Below are 18,490 nucleotides of genomic sequence, written 5' to 3'. Positions count from 1 at the left end.
AAGCCAGACTTTTCTGTGTGTCCTTCTAGGGGTGAAGTTCAGACTAACAATATGACCCAAACTCATTCATTATAAATCTATCATTCTGTAATGTCAAGGCTGAACAATTGGCCTGATGACAGTCTCTGTATCCTCCTGAATTGGATTACATTTTCATACTAACTCGCCGTGTAATCTCTTGACCTATTCTTCTCATATCATTCCCTGAGTGTACAGACTGACTTTCCAAACTTTGGAGAGGGCTTCAGAGGTGATGTCAAGAACGTCGCAAAATGCATATCAAATAACTTTTTATTTGTTCTGGGACTTGAAAGAAGGTGCTATAAAAGCAGCATGTGAAAAGTTGAATGTTAGGTTACAACAAACCATATTTCAGCTCACGGGGGATGCGATCAAGGACGAACCGAAATACCTGAGAGGTTAAAAATTCAGCACAGCACACTAAGCGCTTCAGAAATATAATCGCATTCAAGTGCATCCTCAAGTGTGTACTAAAGCATGCAGTTCATGTTCAATGCTTCTATTTGCATTCAAGAATATTTTTGCATAAGAAGGGAACTGATGAGAATTACCTGGGAGGCGCAAGTTGACCACCCTGTCAAAGAGGTTTCTTTCTGCCGTGACTCGATTTAACACCTGGTTCAGGAGCTGCAGAAATACAATAAAATACAAATGTCAAACCTGAACTTATTAAAAAAAACAAACAAAAAAAAAAACACGCAAACCAGGGATGAGAATGTTATCCTAATTAAAGGATCTTAACTCAAAAGGCAACACAGACAAAAAATAAATAATTGTAAGCAAACAAACAAAAAGCAAAGCAAAACACAAAACAAAAAGACAAAACAACAAAGCAGTACACAAAACAAAAACATAACATTATATTATAAATAAACAAAACAACAACAACAACAAAAAAGCAAGGCAAAAACAAAACAACAAAACAAAAAACATAAAACTATGTTACAAAGCAAAAAGCAAAGCAAAACAAATAAAAAAACAATATTATACAGTATAAAAAAAAAAAATCTTATTTTGTGTTCTACAGAAGAACACAAGGTACAACATGAGGGTAAGTATATGCAGTATAAGTATATTCTCTAATTATTTAGTGACTTTTTCTTTTAACATGAACAGATGTCACCTGCTCCAGACTGAAAGGGTTTCAGTGAGCAAATCAAACACATCTGGTCATAAATCAAAGTGACCAGACCGCAATAATTATTCCCTTCGCTCCTTTAGCATGCCATTTGGACTCAGCATCATGCGCCCAAGAATTTAATTCGGAGGTACCAAGCTGTCAGGCGCCAATTATTGCCATTTACTATAGCGCATCGCATGTAATTGTATTCAATGATAGGATAAATACTTCAGGGACAGGAAAAAATGTAAATGGATAAGTATGCAATGGATGAGGTGGAGGTTCTGCTCCTCAAGGATGTGTGGAGTCCTGCTGTTCTCACAGGTGTGTTTCAGTTAAAGCCTGATTACAAGCCGCAAATGAATGGACGTTCCGCTGGGAATAGAGCCCACGTAAGTGCTGTGAGAAAAACCCACCAGAAAACACATTTTCAAAGCCTTCTCCTCCGTAATTAAGGCCTTGAAAACATGCACTAGCCTATCCGCTCCTCATTTGCATGGCACTTTCCATGAATAGAGTGCAAAATAGCATCTGAAAATGAAAAAGGAGGTACGTAACCTTCTGAAAATAGCAAAATGTTAAATGATAATTAACCTCAGGACGTAAGGACAGTTAATACAATTAATTAAATATTATATGCGTTCTATTTTTATATGGTTTGCACATTTTTTTTCAACCCTGTTACCAACTTTTGGACATTAACGAATACAGTTTAAAACCCTTATTTTTGTGATTTCATTATTTCTTTGCAGTAAGATTAAAATATATTTCAAAATAAAAACAAACACTAAATCAAATTGCTACATAAGAATGGGTAACAGGGTTGATAAAACTGCAGATTTAGCCTAAACTGAACTGTCTAAACAAAACAATATTTTACAAACCTATATCACTTATCTTTTTTTACATTTATTTGATTTTTGCATTAGTTTTTTGTTTTTTTCATCCCCGTTACCAATTTTTGGACATGACTAAACAGATTAAAACCCTAATTTTTATGATTTCATCATTTCTGAGTAGTAAACATTACATATACATCAAAATAAAATAAACAATATTAAATCTATTTCACATATCTACATTGCTTGCCTTTTTAAAGATATTAAATTACAATATTAAATCAAATTTATAACAAGTACAGTCAAATTAAGAAAACAGAAGAAGATTACTTGTTATTGGTGTTTTTGTGATTATTTGTGATTTGTGGTTTTAAGTAATAGGAGACTAAAGTGTACCCTATTTGTGGAAAGCACCACATACATTATCCATAAACAAAAAATGCCTATAGAGTGAAAAGCATCAAATAGCTTCCATCCTTTTTTGTAATAATGACTGCCCTCCCCTCCATCACCCTTGTAAGACTTTTATGGTTTGACAAAATGAGTTAATTTATAGATCAATAAACCCCAACCATTAGCTTACATCTAATACAGATTCTTTGCACTGCTGAGCTCTAATACTTTGTGCTTTGAATTGGCTATATTCTCCAATTTAATAACATTTTGGGGGATTCACAAAGAACAAATTGCATCCATTGATAGTCTTGTTTTTCACACAATTGCTATTTCTGAAGCACTCAATTCACTAAAAGAATAAATGCAAATTTGGTACAACGCAAAAATGGTCCAAAAAATCCCAATTGTAGCTTTCATTTATTAAACAAACAAAAACTAATACTAATAACAATGGAACGTAATAATATAATGCAGAACCGTAGAGGAAAGTTGTGACATATTGTCTGCACAGACAGTAGATATTATAATAAGATGTCTACATACTACACTATCCTCTTACTTCAAAAGATTTTTTTTCATGTTATGACCCTCTTTTGAGGCAGGTTCATACATTTTCTCAGTGTTGTTAATAATTTAGGTTTCGAAAAAGTCAGAGGGCTGTGCACTGCAAGAGTCTGAGAAAATAAACAGAAATGTTAAATAGCAAATTGCTTCAAATAGCAATTAACTTAGATCATTAACTCAGCGTTCTGCATGAAACTGCTTTAGAAAAATGCTAATGGTGAGCATAAAATCAATTTAATTTTATTCACTTTGCACTAGCAAGTTCTGAAAGTTTTTAGAACAACATTTTCAGAACACATCCCAGCTGTCAATCACGCTCACCTGAGCCAACCGGCGTAGCAGCAGCTCGGCGGAGGGGCGGGTCCAGTCCAGGAATATTTCTGGCACTAGAGTGATGGTCATCTCCAGGACCCGTAGCAGACTGACAGAGAGGTCAAAACAGGTCGCGCACACCTTTAACTGTCGCGTGTCCACGAAATTCCTCTCAGGCCGCTCAGCTGCCTGTTGGATCTGACAGGAAACAAATGAAGACATGAAGAGACACAATATTGGAGACACTGGGAGGTCAGAAGAGATGTTATGAAACTGCTGATACGAGGCTGTACGTCTTGTTGACGGAATTAGGTAAAGTAAGACCCAATGACAGTCAACTTATTCATATTCATATTAGAGTTACAGCAATAGATAAGGTCGTGAGCTTTTATGAATAAGGCAAAGGAGCCAGAATACCCAAGCAACCAACCTGCAGCCACCCAGAACTCCCTAATAACTGTATGGCATCATGCCAAGGACCACTCAAAATAACTCCACAACTGCACAGCAAGTAGGGCTGGGCGATATAGCAAAAAAAAACGTATCGCAAGATAATGTTTCATATCATTTGGTATTTATAATTATTGACATTTTTTATAACCTCTTTAAACAGAGCAATAGAAAAAAGGTTTAAATTTAACCACTGTATTTTTAGTTTACCCAATTTATTAAGACAAACTACAAAAAATTTGTCAAACACAAAAAAAATGTAAACAAATGTCTCCTTTTATATATTTTATATGCAGATTAAGTAAGAGGGTCATATGACGTTGCTAAAAAGAACATTATTTTGTGTATTTGGTATAATGCAATGTGATTATGCGGTTTAAGGTTCAAAAAACACATTATTTTCCACATACTGTACATTATTGTTGCTCCTCTATGCTCCGCCTTTCTGAAACGTGTCGATTTTTACAAAACTCATCGTTCTGAGAAGCGAGGCGTGCTCTGATTGGCCAGCAATCCAGTGCGTTGAGATTGGCCGAATACCTCAAGCGTGAGACGGAAATGTTACGCCCCTTACCATTTCACGAGTTCACACTTACATATAACTAAACTGAGTAAAGGTTATGTGTATTTGGTGTGCTGTCCAGGGAGAGGGCTCCAAGCTCGGCAAGACTCCCGAGCCCAAGGCTCTCCCCCTGCCCGGGGAGAGGGGTCCGAGCTCTGTGTTTAGCCCGGCCTCAAAGTGCTCCCCTGAGTGCTTCTCCCCGTGCAGGGGTAGAATGGGCTAAAGGTGTGGAGTCGGGGTGGTGGAGGGATGCTGAAAGTCAAGATAATGGAGGTAGGACGTAGTTGGTTATTTATAGGAGATTGCTCATGCGCTGATTGGATAAATAGTGTAGTCACTAATGATTAGCTGGCCGGGTTAATTATCTGTGCGTGCTCCTCCAGAAATTTGTTTATAAAACATCACGTTGTGATGCCGTGTCCTTGCACGACGACACAAAAACAATAAAAACCCATTATAAACGAGGCATTTGTTGCATCCAGTGGGGACATAATTACTGATTATAATGACTTATACTGTCTTTTTATGCGTCGCGTTGCTTCGCGCTGCGTAAACATTACCATGTCTGCATTTGTGATCGGAAAAACGACAAACAACAAGCACTACTCTACACTGCTCAAAACTTGCGTCTGAAAAGTCAGCAGCAAATTCTTTAAATAATAAAACGTACTTACAGGCTATGAGTCAGAAGCACCAGACTGTCCTTGCAAAGTTGGAATTGGCCCACTTTATAGAAACAGCCTTTGTGCAAGCCAGCATTGTAGACTACTCTTCCAGGTTCAGGAAATAGTCCTCTGTAAAATGTGCTGCACACATTCTAATATTTGGGTTGAACTGTTCTGGAACAGTGTTGTAAATACAACTTAACCACTGATTTCTAGTTGTGTCCACTTTTAGAAGCCCAAACAAAGTACTTTCGCTTTCACAACGAAACACAGTGTCTCCACGACATGGTGCCGGCGGCAGCAACAATACTACAGCGAGAATAATAGTTCCACCTTCTTTCTTTGCGTATACATTTGGGCAATGTTTTTCAAATTTTCCCACACCGTGACGTAGACATGTGGGGCGTGTTTGAATGAGCCGTTTTAGGGGGGCGTGGCAGAGTCTTAACTTTTATAAAGAATCTCTCTTTGGTTTTGAGACTTTAGTCTTTGCAACTTCAGGGATCTTATCTATGCACAAACAGCTTGTAGCACTCCAAAGAGAAAGGAAAGCTTGAAATCGCATCATATGACCCCTTTAAGGGAACTTTTGGCTTGTCTCCCGAGGCCACAGGAGGGGGAAGCAATGAGCAAAATAATGCACCGCATTAAATTGCTTATTCATTGCAATAAAATAACGACTGTCTATAAAGAAGTGCATAACATGCGTTCTGGTTTTACCCTAACCAAGATCATCTCCGCATTGAGCTTCTATTTTCTCTAATGTGAATGAAATAATGAATAAAAAACGCAGCAGGGGCGCATCTCACGGCTTCAACTGGATAAACAACTCAACTTTTTTTGGAAATAGAGATAAACAGTTGAGTTTTACCGTTTTTGAATCCATTCAGCCGATCTCCGTGTCTAGCGGTAGCACTTTTAGCTTAGCTTAGCATAGATCATTGAATCGGATTAGACCATTAGCATTTGGTCATCAAAAATGACTAAAGAGTTTCGATAATTTTCCTATTTAAAACTTGACTTTTCTGTAGTTATGTCGTGCACTAAGACTGACGGAAGAGTCAAGCTTTAAAATTATCGAAACTCTTTGGTCATTTTTGAACGAGATGCTAATGGTCTAATCCGATTCAATGATCTATGCTAAACTAAGCTAAAAGTGAGACCCGGAGATCGGCTGAATGGATTCAAAAACGGTAAAACTCAACTGTTTATCTCTATTTCCAAAAAAAAGCGGAGTGTTCCTTTAAAACACACCAACCTGCATCGTCATCATCATCACCACATCTTAATAAGGCTCCCTGATGCACACCTAAAATTTGAATGCAAATTTTTATTTTAAATTCGACTAAATTCCTTTTTCATTCACAAGCTCCTCATAACAGGCAGGCATGGCACTCATTTCAGCATTCGTATGTTCTAATGTCACAACTTTTTGGCTGTCTGATTGTCATTAATAGCACGCAAACTATTATGAGTGAAACTATTATGTGATATATGGAGAATTTTTCTATCGTAATTGATGAAGGTGTACCATCGATAAATACCGATACCATTTTATCGCCCAGGCCTAAAAGCAAAAAACATTTTACCATTCAGTTATTTAGGTATAAAACATTTTTATTTAGTGCAATTGTATTTAGAGTCTTGATGCTTATACATTCTCAGAGACTTTTCTACATTCACCCTCCATTTCAATTTAGCGTTCACTGAAAGTGAGGCCACAAACACATCACAAACTCCCCTGGAGACCAGTGGCTCCTAATCCGTGGATCATCTCCGATGAAAGGCGCTCCTAAGAGCCAGCCAAAACTCCAGGCAAAGTAGCATATGAATCAAAGTCCAATCAGCAAATAAGCAGAATTTCAGCACTTCGTCTCTCCTGAAAGTCATTGATTTAAGAGTAGAGGAGAAAGCCTGGTGAGAAAGTGCTTTTACGTCTGATATTTAATTCCCCACCATTATAGATCAGGGAGGTTTTGCTTTCTTCTGTATTTTCCTCTGAGACTCCAAAGCCTGCGTTTAGTAATTACCCTACCACGAGAGGGTTGGGCGCGCTACTCTTCCCAAAAGGTTTTTTCCATGGTGTCCAAATTATCAAATTAGTGTGCGGCTGAATGAAGTTGTTAACGGGGTGAATTGAGCACAAAGTAAACTACATTTGCATTTCCTGAAGGATATACCAGTGCTTGAAAGACAGCAAAAGAAAGTAATGCTGTCAATCGATTAAAAAACTTTAACTAATAAATAATTTTTGTTCTGAAATTAATCGCGATTGATCTTACCTGACATTAAAGTTTTTAAATATACTTTTATATACTAATAATTTCACATTCAACCTTCAAATTAATGAACAAACAACATGAAGACAGTATATATATTTTTGGAAAAATATTTGTTTAGTGGCATCTTTTATGACTGAAGTCGAGTATCACTGATACCAATACTCTAGGAATGAGAGGAATGTCTCTAGGAAATTGACCATTGATTATAGCCATTCAACATTACAGTAAGCCTATAAATGAGAGCTATCAATTTTTACATTTATTAGACTTTAAAAAATAACAATGCTTAATTTAACTTAAAACAATCTTCACATAAACCCATTATAATCAATGGTGGTATAATAAATTACTGACATAAAACATCTCATCTGACCACAGTTCACTGATGACCCCTGAAGCTCCTCGTCACCGGTACTACGGCTGCACCATAAATCGCATTGTAAATGTCATGCGCATCTCGTCAGTAAAGCCAGTTCTGTGATTAGTAGCAAATCTCCATCACGTGCTTTCAGATGGAGTGACATTTAATACACAGAGCCGTAGATCACTGACAAGCTACGCAATATCACATTAATAATAGAAGGCGATTCAGCCACGATTATGAATGCGATATTGCGTAGCTTGTCAGTGATCTACGTTTCTGTGTGTTAAGTCCCGCTCCATCTGAAAGCACATGATGGAGATTAACTACTAATCACAGAACCGGCTTTATTGACGAGATGTGCATGATCGTGCAGCCCTAACCGGTAATGTTTCCATGCTATATGGCTAAGTACAACCACTTAGCCATCCAGAACACCCAAAAAAGTGCCTAGCAAATGCTTAAAACACATTAGCATCACACTAGCATTGTGGCGTTGATGTTTGCATGGGCAAGCACCACTCCCATTTTCTTCAAAAGCTGCAGAAGTCTTGTTATTAGGCACTTCTTATTGATACAATCAAACACATCTAATGGATATTTCAAAGACTAAGTAACTTGAACTACGCAAAGATTAATTTTACACTGAAAATGCAAGATGATGGTAATTGAGTTCAAATATCAAGTGTCAGTCATGATTACATAGTCACTGTGAATAATTTACAGGCTCTGATTGAGTTGGTGGAAAGCTACAGTGTTAGAGGTCTGATCAGTGGGGCGGAGAAAACAATCAGCTAATTTAATTTATCTTTTAGTTAAAGAAAAAATAATTTTGCACTAGCTCTATAGTACTTTCAAAACTTTGCTCTGTTTGCTTCAGTGTGTTGAAGCTTCAACTTCTGCCTGATTTTGAGGTGAGACTTTCTGTTTGTCTGGTATGAAGGCAAAAGTTTCTTACCTCCTGTATCATGCCGATGAATTCGGAGAAGGCCCAGTTGAGCTGATTTAAGACGCTATTGAGGAAACTGGCAGCCATGTCTTTGTCTTGACTAAGGAGTTCAGCCATGTGTCTCTGCAGCAGAAGTGATGGACAGGGCTCTGTAGCCAATCAGAGAAAAGCACATTCATTCAGCATGTCTATGATTTCTTTCTTTTATTTATTTTATTTTTTTCATGAGTATAACAAAAATTACAAAAGCAAACTATAGGTAGACAAATACTTTAGGTCATGTCTTTCTTTCTCTGAATAAGATCAATTGTGGACAAGCAAATGTACTCACAATGATCAAACCAACCTTTTCTATAATTTAGAATATACAGTGTTCAAAGTCTAATTCTTGGTAAGTTATAAAACCTGACATCACTTACATCATGTGGCAGGCTGAGCAAAGACATATAAAGAGGTCTGAACAGGTGTTCATTTGAAATGATTTTCAAATATTAAAAAAATGGAAAGGAGATTTTAAAGGGATAGTTCACCCAAAAATTGCTCACCCTCATGTTGATCTAAACCCATAACACCTTCATTCATCTTCTGAACACAAATTAAGATATTTTTGATGAAATCTGAGAGCTTTCTGACCCTGGATAAACAGCAACGTAACTACAATGTTCAAGGCCCAGAAAGTTAGTAATAACACCGTTAGAATAGTCCATGTTACATCAGTGGTTCAAAGGTAATGTTATGAAGCTACTAAAATACTTTGTGCGCAAAGAAAACAAAAATAACGTCTTTATTCAACAATTTCTTCTCTCCCGTTCAAGGAGCAGCCTTACACATTAAAGACAATCAAATTTAAGTTTACTTGTGTCTTATCTAACCTTTCTTTCTACGTCAGAACGCCGGCTCCACACGCACGCATCGTGGTACTCTCCTGAACCATCACGAAATAATAAATTGTTGAATAAAGTCTGTATTTTTGTTTTCTTTGCACACAAAAAGTATTCTCATAGCTTCATAAAATTAAGGTTGAACCACTGATGTCACATGGACTATTTTAATGATGTCCTTACGACCTTTCTGGGCCTTGAACATGGTAGTTGTGTTGCGGTCTATGGAAGGTCAGAAAGCTCTAGGACTTCCTCAATTTGTGGATTTGGAACGACATGAGGGTGACTAATTAATTATAGGATTTTAATTTTGGGTGAACCATCTCATTAATAACTAGACTGTGAAGGTCTGCAGTTGTTGTTAAAGGTTCAGGCACAGGCAGGGTCCAGTGGTCTACAGACTCTCCCCTTGAAATCTGGAATTCGAAGGCTGGCGGCTTTCATACATCCTCAGAAAAAAACTGTGCTCGTTATTGGGGCAGTACCCTAAAAGGCACTCCTCTGTACCTTATATATGCACCCCTAAATAAGATACAGGTACAAGGTGTACCTGAGGCTTCTACCCCAGTGACATGGCATTTTAGATACAAGGTACAATTTGTGCACATTTCTTCTGACAGTGTGACAACCTGGCTTCCCTGGGGCCACAGCGAAGTGAGCTGGTGCAGCAACTCTACCTCTTGTAGTGTGGGATTCCCTGCCTACTCCCTTCTTGAACCTATCGGGACAATCATGTGCACAGTTGAGGCCAGCCTCTTGAGGAGATGCACGCTCTGCATTTAAAGAAAGCAGTGATATTAACTTCAGCTACACCTCATCACACAGCCTCCTTGTTAGTCAGTCAGCAGCAAAGCATAGCTGTGTCTCAGAAAACACTACTTTTGGTGTCAAGGAATTCCCTCCCCGCTCCCTTCCTGGACCTACGGGGAAACCATTGCTCATGCACTGGGGAAAAGATCAAGCTTGAGAAGTTATTGCTCTGCATTTAAAGGTGGCAGTGACAAGTCAATATTAACTTCAGCTACACCTCATCACACGGCCGTCCTCTCAGGTTAGCCATTTGCGACGTATCTTTGCCTTGGAAAGTGCGTAAGGTGACTCTACTTGTGCCATTGGATTGTTACGGGGAAACCATTGGGCATGCATTTTAAGGCAGTAGTGATGAGGCAGTATTAACTTAAGGTATACCTCATCACCGCTGCCCAACAGGGATCGTGATTGCACTTTTCTCTGAAGAGAGGCAATCGAAGAGTAGGGGCAACGTTGATGTGAGTGCAGACAGTCGTTCCATCACAATCATTATTAAAAAAGGCCTGTCTGTCTAGCCATAATATAACCCTTGGATCCAATAAGAATACCTAAAAACCATGTTTCCATGAAAAATGCATCTTTTTCATTGATTCCACAACCCTAATTATTCAATAAGATGACGAAACTGCAAATACCATACCGGCATGGATGTAAGAGAGGGGAAACAATCAGATCTGAACATTGCATGTGAACAGAATGACGACACCAAATAACAAAATAATGAATCCACAAAACATAGGTTTGATGGGAAACCATTGCACCTGCCCCCTAGCCGTTCTATTACTGCTATCTGACCATGTCTGGAGAACACAGAAAGGGCACTCTCTCTCATTATATGCACACAGAGAGGACACTGGGTAATTTAATACCTTATCTGGAAAAGCACAGCGATCGCAAACATGCTAAAAGCCTTGGAACACAGTGCTAAAAGCAAGAGTAAGCAATGGCAATAAAGCTCTAAATAAAGCTAACCATTAGACACTGAGGTGCAGATCTCGGATAGAGATGCAACCTTTATGTTTAATTAGATGAAGTCTGTGTGGCAGCTTGGAAAATAAGGATTGGGGGGCAATAAGTGGGTAATAAACATAGAATGAAACGCCATAAGAAAGACCAGGTAGTAGGCAGCTATGGTGCGATGCACACGTTTCAGAACTCCAGGCGTTGAGAGGCAAGCAATTACTCGGTTACTGCAGAGTCAATTCCATTTGAAATTGCTTTAAGGTAGGATCCGATAAACAAAATGGATAGGAATTCATTCACCATCATGTCAATCTAAACCTGCATTGATTTTTCTTCCAAGAAACAATAAAGGATCAATTTTGCTGAATATCCTGGTCGTTCTTTTCCATGCAATAACAATTGTGGACTGGAAGTTTCAGGCTTTAAAAAAAGATCAAGAACCATCATAAAAGTAGTTGACTTGTGTGCTACAAGTCTTCTGAAATTATAGCTTTGGGTGAGGAACATATTGAAGTTCAGGTCAGGGGTTCTCAACTCATGCCTTCAAGGTCCACTTTCCTACAGAGTTTAACTCCAACCCTAAATTAAACACACTTGAACTAATAAAGGTATTCAGGATTACTAGAAAGTTCGGTGAGTTTGATCAAGTCACGAAAAAAGACCTTGAGGGCCAGAGTTGAGAACAATTATTCACTAACAATCTGCCCACCAGGGAACTACTCCAACCAGATCACTGAGTCAACTAGTTAACCATGTTATTTCAGTGCAAACAGTACCATGGTAAACTTTTCTAGGACTTAAGTACTACCAGTGCATTTTTTAACCAAGTACAAAATGTGGATTCTTATGAATATTTGAATTTGGTCTGCAGCCAACATTTGAGCAGCATAATTGACTAATAATCTAGAGTAGGACACATTAATCACACGGTAATTGGCACAATTATACCCCTTTACCACCAAGGCAGTTCCAGTGCTGGTTCGGAGCCAGAGCCTAGTTTGAAACCGGTTCTTTGTTTTTCGACATCCAAAGCACCAGCTCTGAACCAGGAAAAGCGGTTTGTAAGTAGCACCACAACATTGCTGGGCTAGAAGAAAGAACCGCTTGCGTCAGGGGCTGGGGGCGGGGTTACCGTGACCAACAAGACGAACAGAAACTTGGACCGCCATATTTGAAATAGCAGCTAAACGCTAACACGTTTGATTCGCCGTGTTTGGATGCCGATAGGTTCGCAAAGCCATGAACATCAATAGCAACGCAACGTCCCCCATTGCTGATAGTTTGTTTAGGCTTGTCCAGGATAGATCGGTGCGAGGCATATCGGGGTGCTGCGGGAGCGACTGGAAAGCAGGCGGCTCTTTATGCTTTTGGATCGCTCTCGCGGTGCTTTAGTGTGTTGTGTGCCGATCGATCGATCTGCGTTGCGCTGATGCTTTGTACAGATGCCTGTTCTGCCGTGCTAGTGATCCGAAACATGAAATGTATTCAGTGATGTAAGACCTGGCTCTGTATTGGCTCTCTAGCTTGTGGAAAAGCAACCGGTTCTTAAAGGGCTCGCCAGTCGAACCAACTAAGAACCGGCAATAGCACTGGCTCTGAACTAGCACCTGGAACTGCTTTGGTGGAAAAGGGGTATTACTGAGGGAAAAAAACAACAAACTACTGGCAAGGTCAAGACATGGCTAGAAGGGACTACAGGAGCAAACTTGGGCAAAACTGAGTGGCACTATGACTAATTTTAAGAGGTAAATGGGTAAATGGTCATGTGGACACAATCCTAAACACAAATCAGTCTGCTGTGAGCCCACTTTAAGCCCACATCAGTCAATCAGGTGACATCGGAGCAGACCAGCAATTAGGGAAGTGTTTAATAAGGGTCAACCAAAGGTGACAACTACCAAATGGGAACGAAACTTACTTTGAAAACTAGCAATTGACAAATCCCCTGGATGTCATGCAAATGAGAGTGGAAAAAAAAGCTGGAATTAGCATTGAGACAAGACTTATCAGACCAGGGAGGGAATTCATGCATCACGTACAAGACAAGCTGAAGTGTCAAGACAAGTGTCCCTTCACAAAGTGACAACTTTACAATTTATTCCTCTCAGCAAAGCATTGGCCTCCTGATTAAGCGCTATAAGCCTTTCGTCTGGTAAGCAAATTGACAATCAATTACTGATAGATAAAATCGACTCCTGAAGTGCATGTCACTTATTGAACATCCTATTTTCCATCTAAATCAGATTATAGAAGTAAAATCGGTAGTGAACGATTCATATCGACCATGAAAAGGAACCTATGCTTGCAAGATGTCAGTTCACATGTTTTCCCTCAGAAAGTTCCCAATACACTTAGCTGATCTTTTACGTATTCAAAAAAAAAAATAAAATAAAAAATAAAATAGGCTGGCAGTGAACTGTGAGTGATTAAATTCATAGTGTACTGCTTTAAAGTAAATTGATATAGGGAAACATCTCTGGTTGACACAACAGACGGTTTGACTTAATGGATGGTCTCTTAAAAAGTATTGATCTGAAGCTGCTGAAAGAAATAACGGACGAGTGAATAGCCACGTCCTCACCAAGACTGTGTATGTGCATGAAAGTGCCAAGTTCGACTTTAATGAGTTAGAAGCACAGACTTTTTACAGTTGCACAAAAGAACAGGTTGATGTCAAAACCGCTCTAGTAAAACAGCATCTGTACACAGTGTTCTACATTATTGATCATGACCTCCTAATAATGTCAGTGGGGATGTAGATTCCAGGGTCAGGAACAAAGAACAAACATGATTTGATTTCAAATGGATGCTCACTCAGTTTTACATGCAGTTTTGGGTAAACAATCTGTTGAAATGGTATTCAATGAGTTTCAGTGCAACTCTGTTACAGAATGATTTTCCCATTAAAAATGGAACATTCCATAATTGTGATACCCAGACAGAAGTGACATCATTTGAACCCTTACATCACAACAGGAAGTAAATAGTGTCATTATTATGAGAAAATATATATTATGTTTCTTTCATTTATGGAATTATCAGTATATAATTCATGTAAATATATATGAATTTATCAATAACTACAAACCAATATTTGGCCCCAAAATAGCTAGCCTTTACTGAGCGGCAAAATCTGCAACCCTGTATTTTTTATTATTATTTTTTTTTTTTTTATGTTTAATGTTATTTATTTTATTTGTTATTTAAGTCTTATTTAAAAAATATTTATAATTTGCATGTTTAATGTAAATAAATAAATAAATAAATAAATAAATACTTAAATAGCATTAAGTATTTCAAAAAATATTTATAATTTGCATGTTTAATGTAAATATATAAATAAATAAAATGTTTTAAACTGCTCACACACTATAAAATTTGCTAACAGGTTGCAAAATGGCAAACATCGAATTAAATTTACTTCAGAGTTGGGCGAACAACATTTTCTTATGTTTCTGTGTATCCTTTACTTGCAAAATTCCTCCTACAATTATTATTACTACAGGCTATACTTATAAATCTTGACTAGTGACAAAAAATGCAGTTGGTAAATGTATGAAATTGGTATATCCAGCAACAATGTAACAAACAAACAAACTATTAGATGCTGACAGAATTAAAGGAAATTTCTAAGAAAAATGCCAAGCAGAAAAACTTTAATGAATAATATTACTGTTTATGAGGTGGTTATCATGATTAATGAGAGTCTGTGCTTTGACTGCTTATTGTAAATATAAATCTGTCTAGTGTATTCTGGGTTTTGATTAGTAAAGCATTATGGGACATCAATAAAAGTGAGTTTAAACTGACAGACTCAGATAGATCGTGTCAGAAAACACTTCAGTGTGATGCCTTTGAATGACCTTCATTACTGTTATATGCTATAATATCAATAATTTAATTACATTTCAATCTATCACGAGCTCTAATGCTATTACAATCATTTAATCTTCACAAAACATTTAAATAATTTTAAAGCATTACCAAATTATATAACAAATATAAATTCAATGGCAAACAGAAAGTACAGAAAAGTAAAGAAAAAGTTTTCAGGAAAAAAAGAGGCTGAAAATAGAAGACTGGACAGTCACTCACTTTGCAGGCTGGGCAGGTTTGCATCCTCCGGTTTGGTCTTCAGCAGATGAGGCAGACGTGTGTACCTGTAGCCAAAGCCACAACCCTGTTGACAGGAGGAATAAAATGTAAAACCACGTACAGACTGCAAAGCTGTGTGAGTGACACCCACATTAAAATGTATGCATTTTTAACCATAACAACATGAACTAGTTGTTCAGTTTGGTCAGAAATAAATTAGATGTTGAAAGCAATTGCCACTAACCCAAGACCACATTAAGCCAAGGTTAAAAGTGAGGGGTTAACAATAAAAAGTGTGAACAGAGAAGAAAAGTAGTAAACATATTTAGCTGCATTTTGTGTATGTTAAGGCCTAAAAGAAGTAAGGAAACAAATCACTTGTTTGTGACCAATTATGTGTGAAATATTAAAGTTACTCAGCTCTGTGTGAAGAGACACTTAATTTACAAACTGGATTTTTTTTTTATCATAAATTAAAAGAACAATTGAACAACACTCCAAGAAACTGTAAAAATGATCAAGAACAGACACATAATCATACTATTACGGATGAATAAACTCAATGTTTTCTCTAAGAGAAAACAAGTCAACCCTTTTTTTGGCACTGAGAGCGGAATAAATTTTAAACAACTAAATGGGAGTAGCTGGTTTGTCAGGCCTATTTCATAAATGTTAAATGTAAACAGTGGAGATATGCTGCATAATGGCCCTGATATAATGCACCTATTCTGAGCTGGAATCTAATGACATAATGGAGGAGAGAAAAGGTAAGGAGAAGTTAAAAAGAAAGGAGTAGAAAGGGTGGAGAGGGGATTGTGTAAGACAGTAAAAGAAATGCAGCGTACCCTCCAAAGACGAACAAGGATCCAGTTTGTTTGAGCCCAAGGTCTCTGTTCATATGGAGCCAGTAAGTTTCTCATCATAGCCATCCGCCTGAGAGATATTACATCATAAATAATTACAAAAAAAAAAAAAAAAAATACACTGAAAACAATGCACTAAGACATTGAACCAAAAATATTGAACCAAAGCAATAAAGACATTATACATGAGAATTAGGTTGTCTGGGTGCACAGGTTTTTCATAATTGGGCATGATTTTTAAGTTACCAAATTTCTATAATGAGTATTTCAAAACAAAACAAAACAAACAAACAAAAACACTAAACAAAACCATAAAAAAATAAACAAAAAGCTAAACTAAACCAAACCAAAACTAATTTAAACTAACAAATACAAAACAAAAAGGCTAAACTAAACCATGAAAGACACAAAAAACTAAGCAAAACAAAACCACCACCAACAAAGCAAAAACAAAACTATGAAAAGCAAAACAAAAACAAAACACAAAAAATAACTATGCCATCAAAAACACAAAAAGCCATCAAAACAAAAGACAAAACAAAACTAAATTATCAACAACAAAACAAAAACAACTTTAAAAAATAAAATACAAAAAGCAAAACTAAACCAAACCATCAAAAACATGACAAAACAAAAGTCATAATAAAAATAAAACAAAAAACAAAACTAAATCAGCTGAAAAAAACACAACAAAACAAATCCATCAACAACAAGAGAAATCTAAACCATCAAAAACAAAACAACTGTACACTTACAATGTATTAGCAAAGCATTCACATCAGCATTTGCAAACGTGCATTGAGTACGTTTCTGGTCTAAGGTGAGATGAAAACAAGTAATGCAGTAGCAAAAACACATTAATTAATCACTGCATTTTGATGCAAACGCAGGCTTAAGCACTTACTGTTCTTCTGGGATCCTCTCGACGGCACGCAGGGATTGTGGGTAACACACGTAACTGGCTAAAGCCTGCATCAGTGAATCTTTGATATCTGTGGATGAAAATAAAGTAGAAACAAGACATTGTTTAATGCTTTTATGATTCAATTAATTCTTGATAAATGAAATCCCCACTCTGCATGTCTTGGTTTACTCTGAAATATGTTACGTAAATAAAGTTGGCTGCAAACAGCCATTCACAGCATCTTTAAAAAGGGCTTCTTTCTTGCATTTGCATGTATGATTGTTATATCTATTAGCGGTCACTTCCAATTTGTTATGAAACAAGACGCTTCAATGATTTTCTAACACATCAGCCTCCTTTTATTAAGAAAAAAGTCCTTTAACAAAACGCAAAAAAATTATAACTTAACCACTAGAACTGCCAACAAAAGAAAAGCTATTCAGATATAAAAAGCTAGTTGAAATGTAAAACCAATCCATATTAAAAACAGACTGTGCAACAACTGTTGTTAAAAATGATGTATTCGGTAAAAGAGCCCACAGAAAACAAGATAAATATGCAAAAAAAAATCTAAATACATCAGCATAACGTAGTGTGAACATAATGAAAAGCCTGCTTATGAAATGAAATTTAAACAAATGGGTCGTGTCTAATAACATCTGTTCATTTCCATACCACATCGCTCATGATTCAGGAGTCGAGGTTATTTCACAGCCCTAACCGTAAACAGGATTAAGAAAATACTATGGCTACAACTCATCACACAAATGACTTCATGTTGCTTGAGAGCTGAGAGAGGAAGCTTTTAATTATACCTTTACGTGAGAATTGAAGCGAAGTGATGAACGGTACAAGCCAACGGCTATATTAGGTTAAAGAATTTCCATTAAAACAGCCAACGAACTGATTATTCTACGTATTTTTAGGCCGCTTGCTTTTTTCAGAGTCTTTTCCTGCAGTTAATGGGAACAGAATATTAACAGAGGCAGGTAGACAGGTAACAGATGGATGGACGGATAGTAGGGCATGGATGGATAGAAAATAAAGTGAGTGAGTGGATGGATGGATGGATGGATGGATGGATGGACGGATAGTAGGGGATGGATAGATGGAAAATAACGTGAGTGAATGGATGGAGGGACGGATAGTAGGGGATGGATTGATGGAAAATAACGTGAGTGAATGGATGGAGGGACAGATAGTAGGGGATGGATAGATGGAAAATAACGTGAGTGGGTGGATGGATGGATGGATGGACAGATAGTAGGGGATGGATAGATGGAAAATAACGTGAGTGAATGGATGGAGGGATGGATAGATGGAAAATAACGTGAGTGGGTGGATGGATGGATGGATGGACGGATAGTAGGGGATGGATAGATGGAAAATAACGTGAGTGAATGGATGGAGGGACGGATAGTAGGGGATGGATAGATGGAAAATAACGTGAGTG

At 37.4% G+C, this 18,490-nt stretch overlaps 1 protein-coding gene across 1 annotated transcript in view; it reads right to left on the bottom strand.

Moving 5' to 3' along the window:
• LOC306875378 (E3 ubiquitin-protein ligase RNF123-like) overlaps positions 1-18,490 on the bottom strand; it is a 124,558-nt gene that overhangs the window by 72,893 nt on the left and 33,175 nt on the right. The window contains exons 29-34 of the mRNA XM_079425888.1: positions 17,038-17,125; positions 16,116-16,203; positions 15,271-15,355; positions 8,531-8,670; positions 3,262-3,450; positions 573-648 (exon numbers count right to left, since the gene is read on the bottom strand). Coding sequence (XP_079282014.1) covers positions 573-648; positions 3,262-3,450; positions 8,531-8,670; positions 15,271-15,355; positions 16,116-16,203; positions 17,038-17,125 — 666 coding nt within the window. The remainder of the gene's footprint in view (positions 1-572; positions 649-3,261; positions 3,451-8,530; positions 8,671-15,270; positions 15,356-16,115; positions 16,204-17,037; positions 17,126-18,490) is intronic.

Source organism: Barbus barbus (genome assembly GCF_936440315.1).
Source record: "Barbus barbus genome assembly, chromosome: 9".
In the NCBI taxonomy this organism is placed as follows: domain Eukaryota; kingdom Metazoa; phylum Chordata; class Actinopteri; order Cypriniformes; family Cyprinidae; genus Barbus; species Barbus barbus.
The sequence above is the reverse complement of the archived record's forward strand: the minus strand, read 5'-3'. Positions and strand labels throughout refer to the sequence as shown.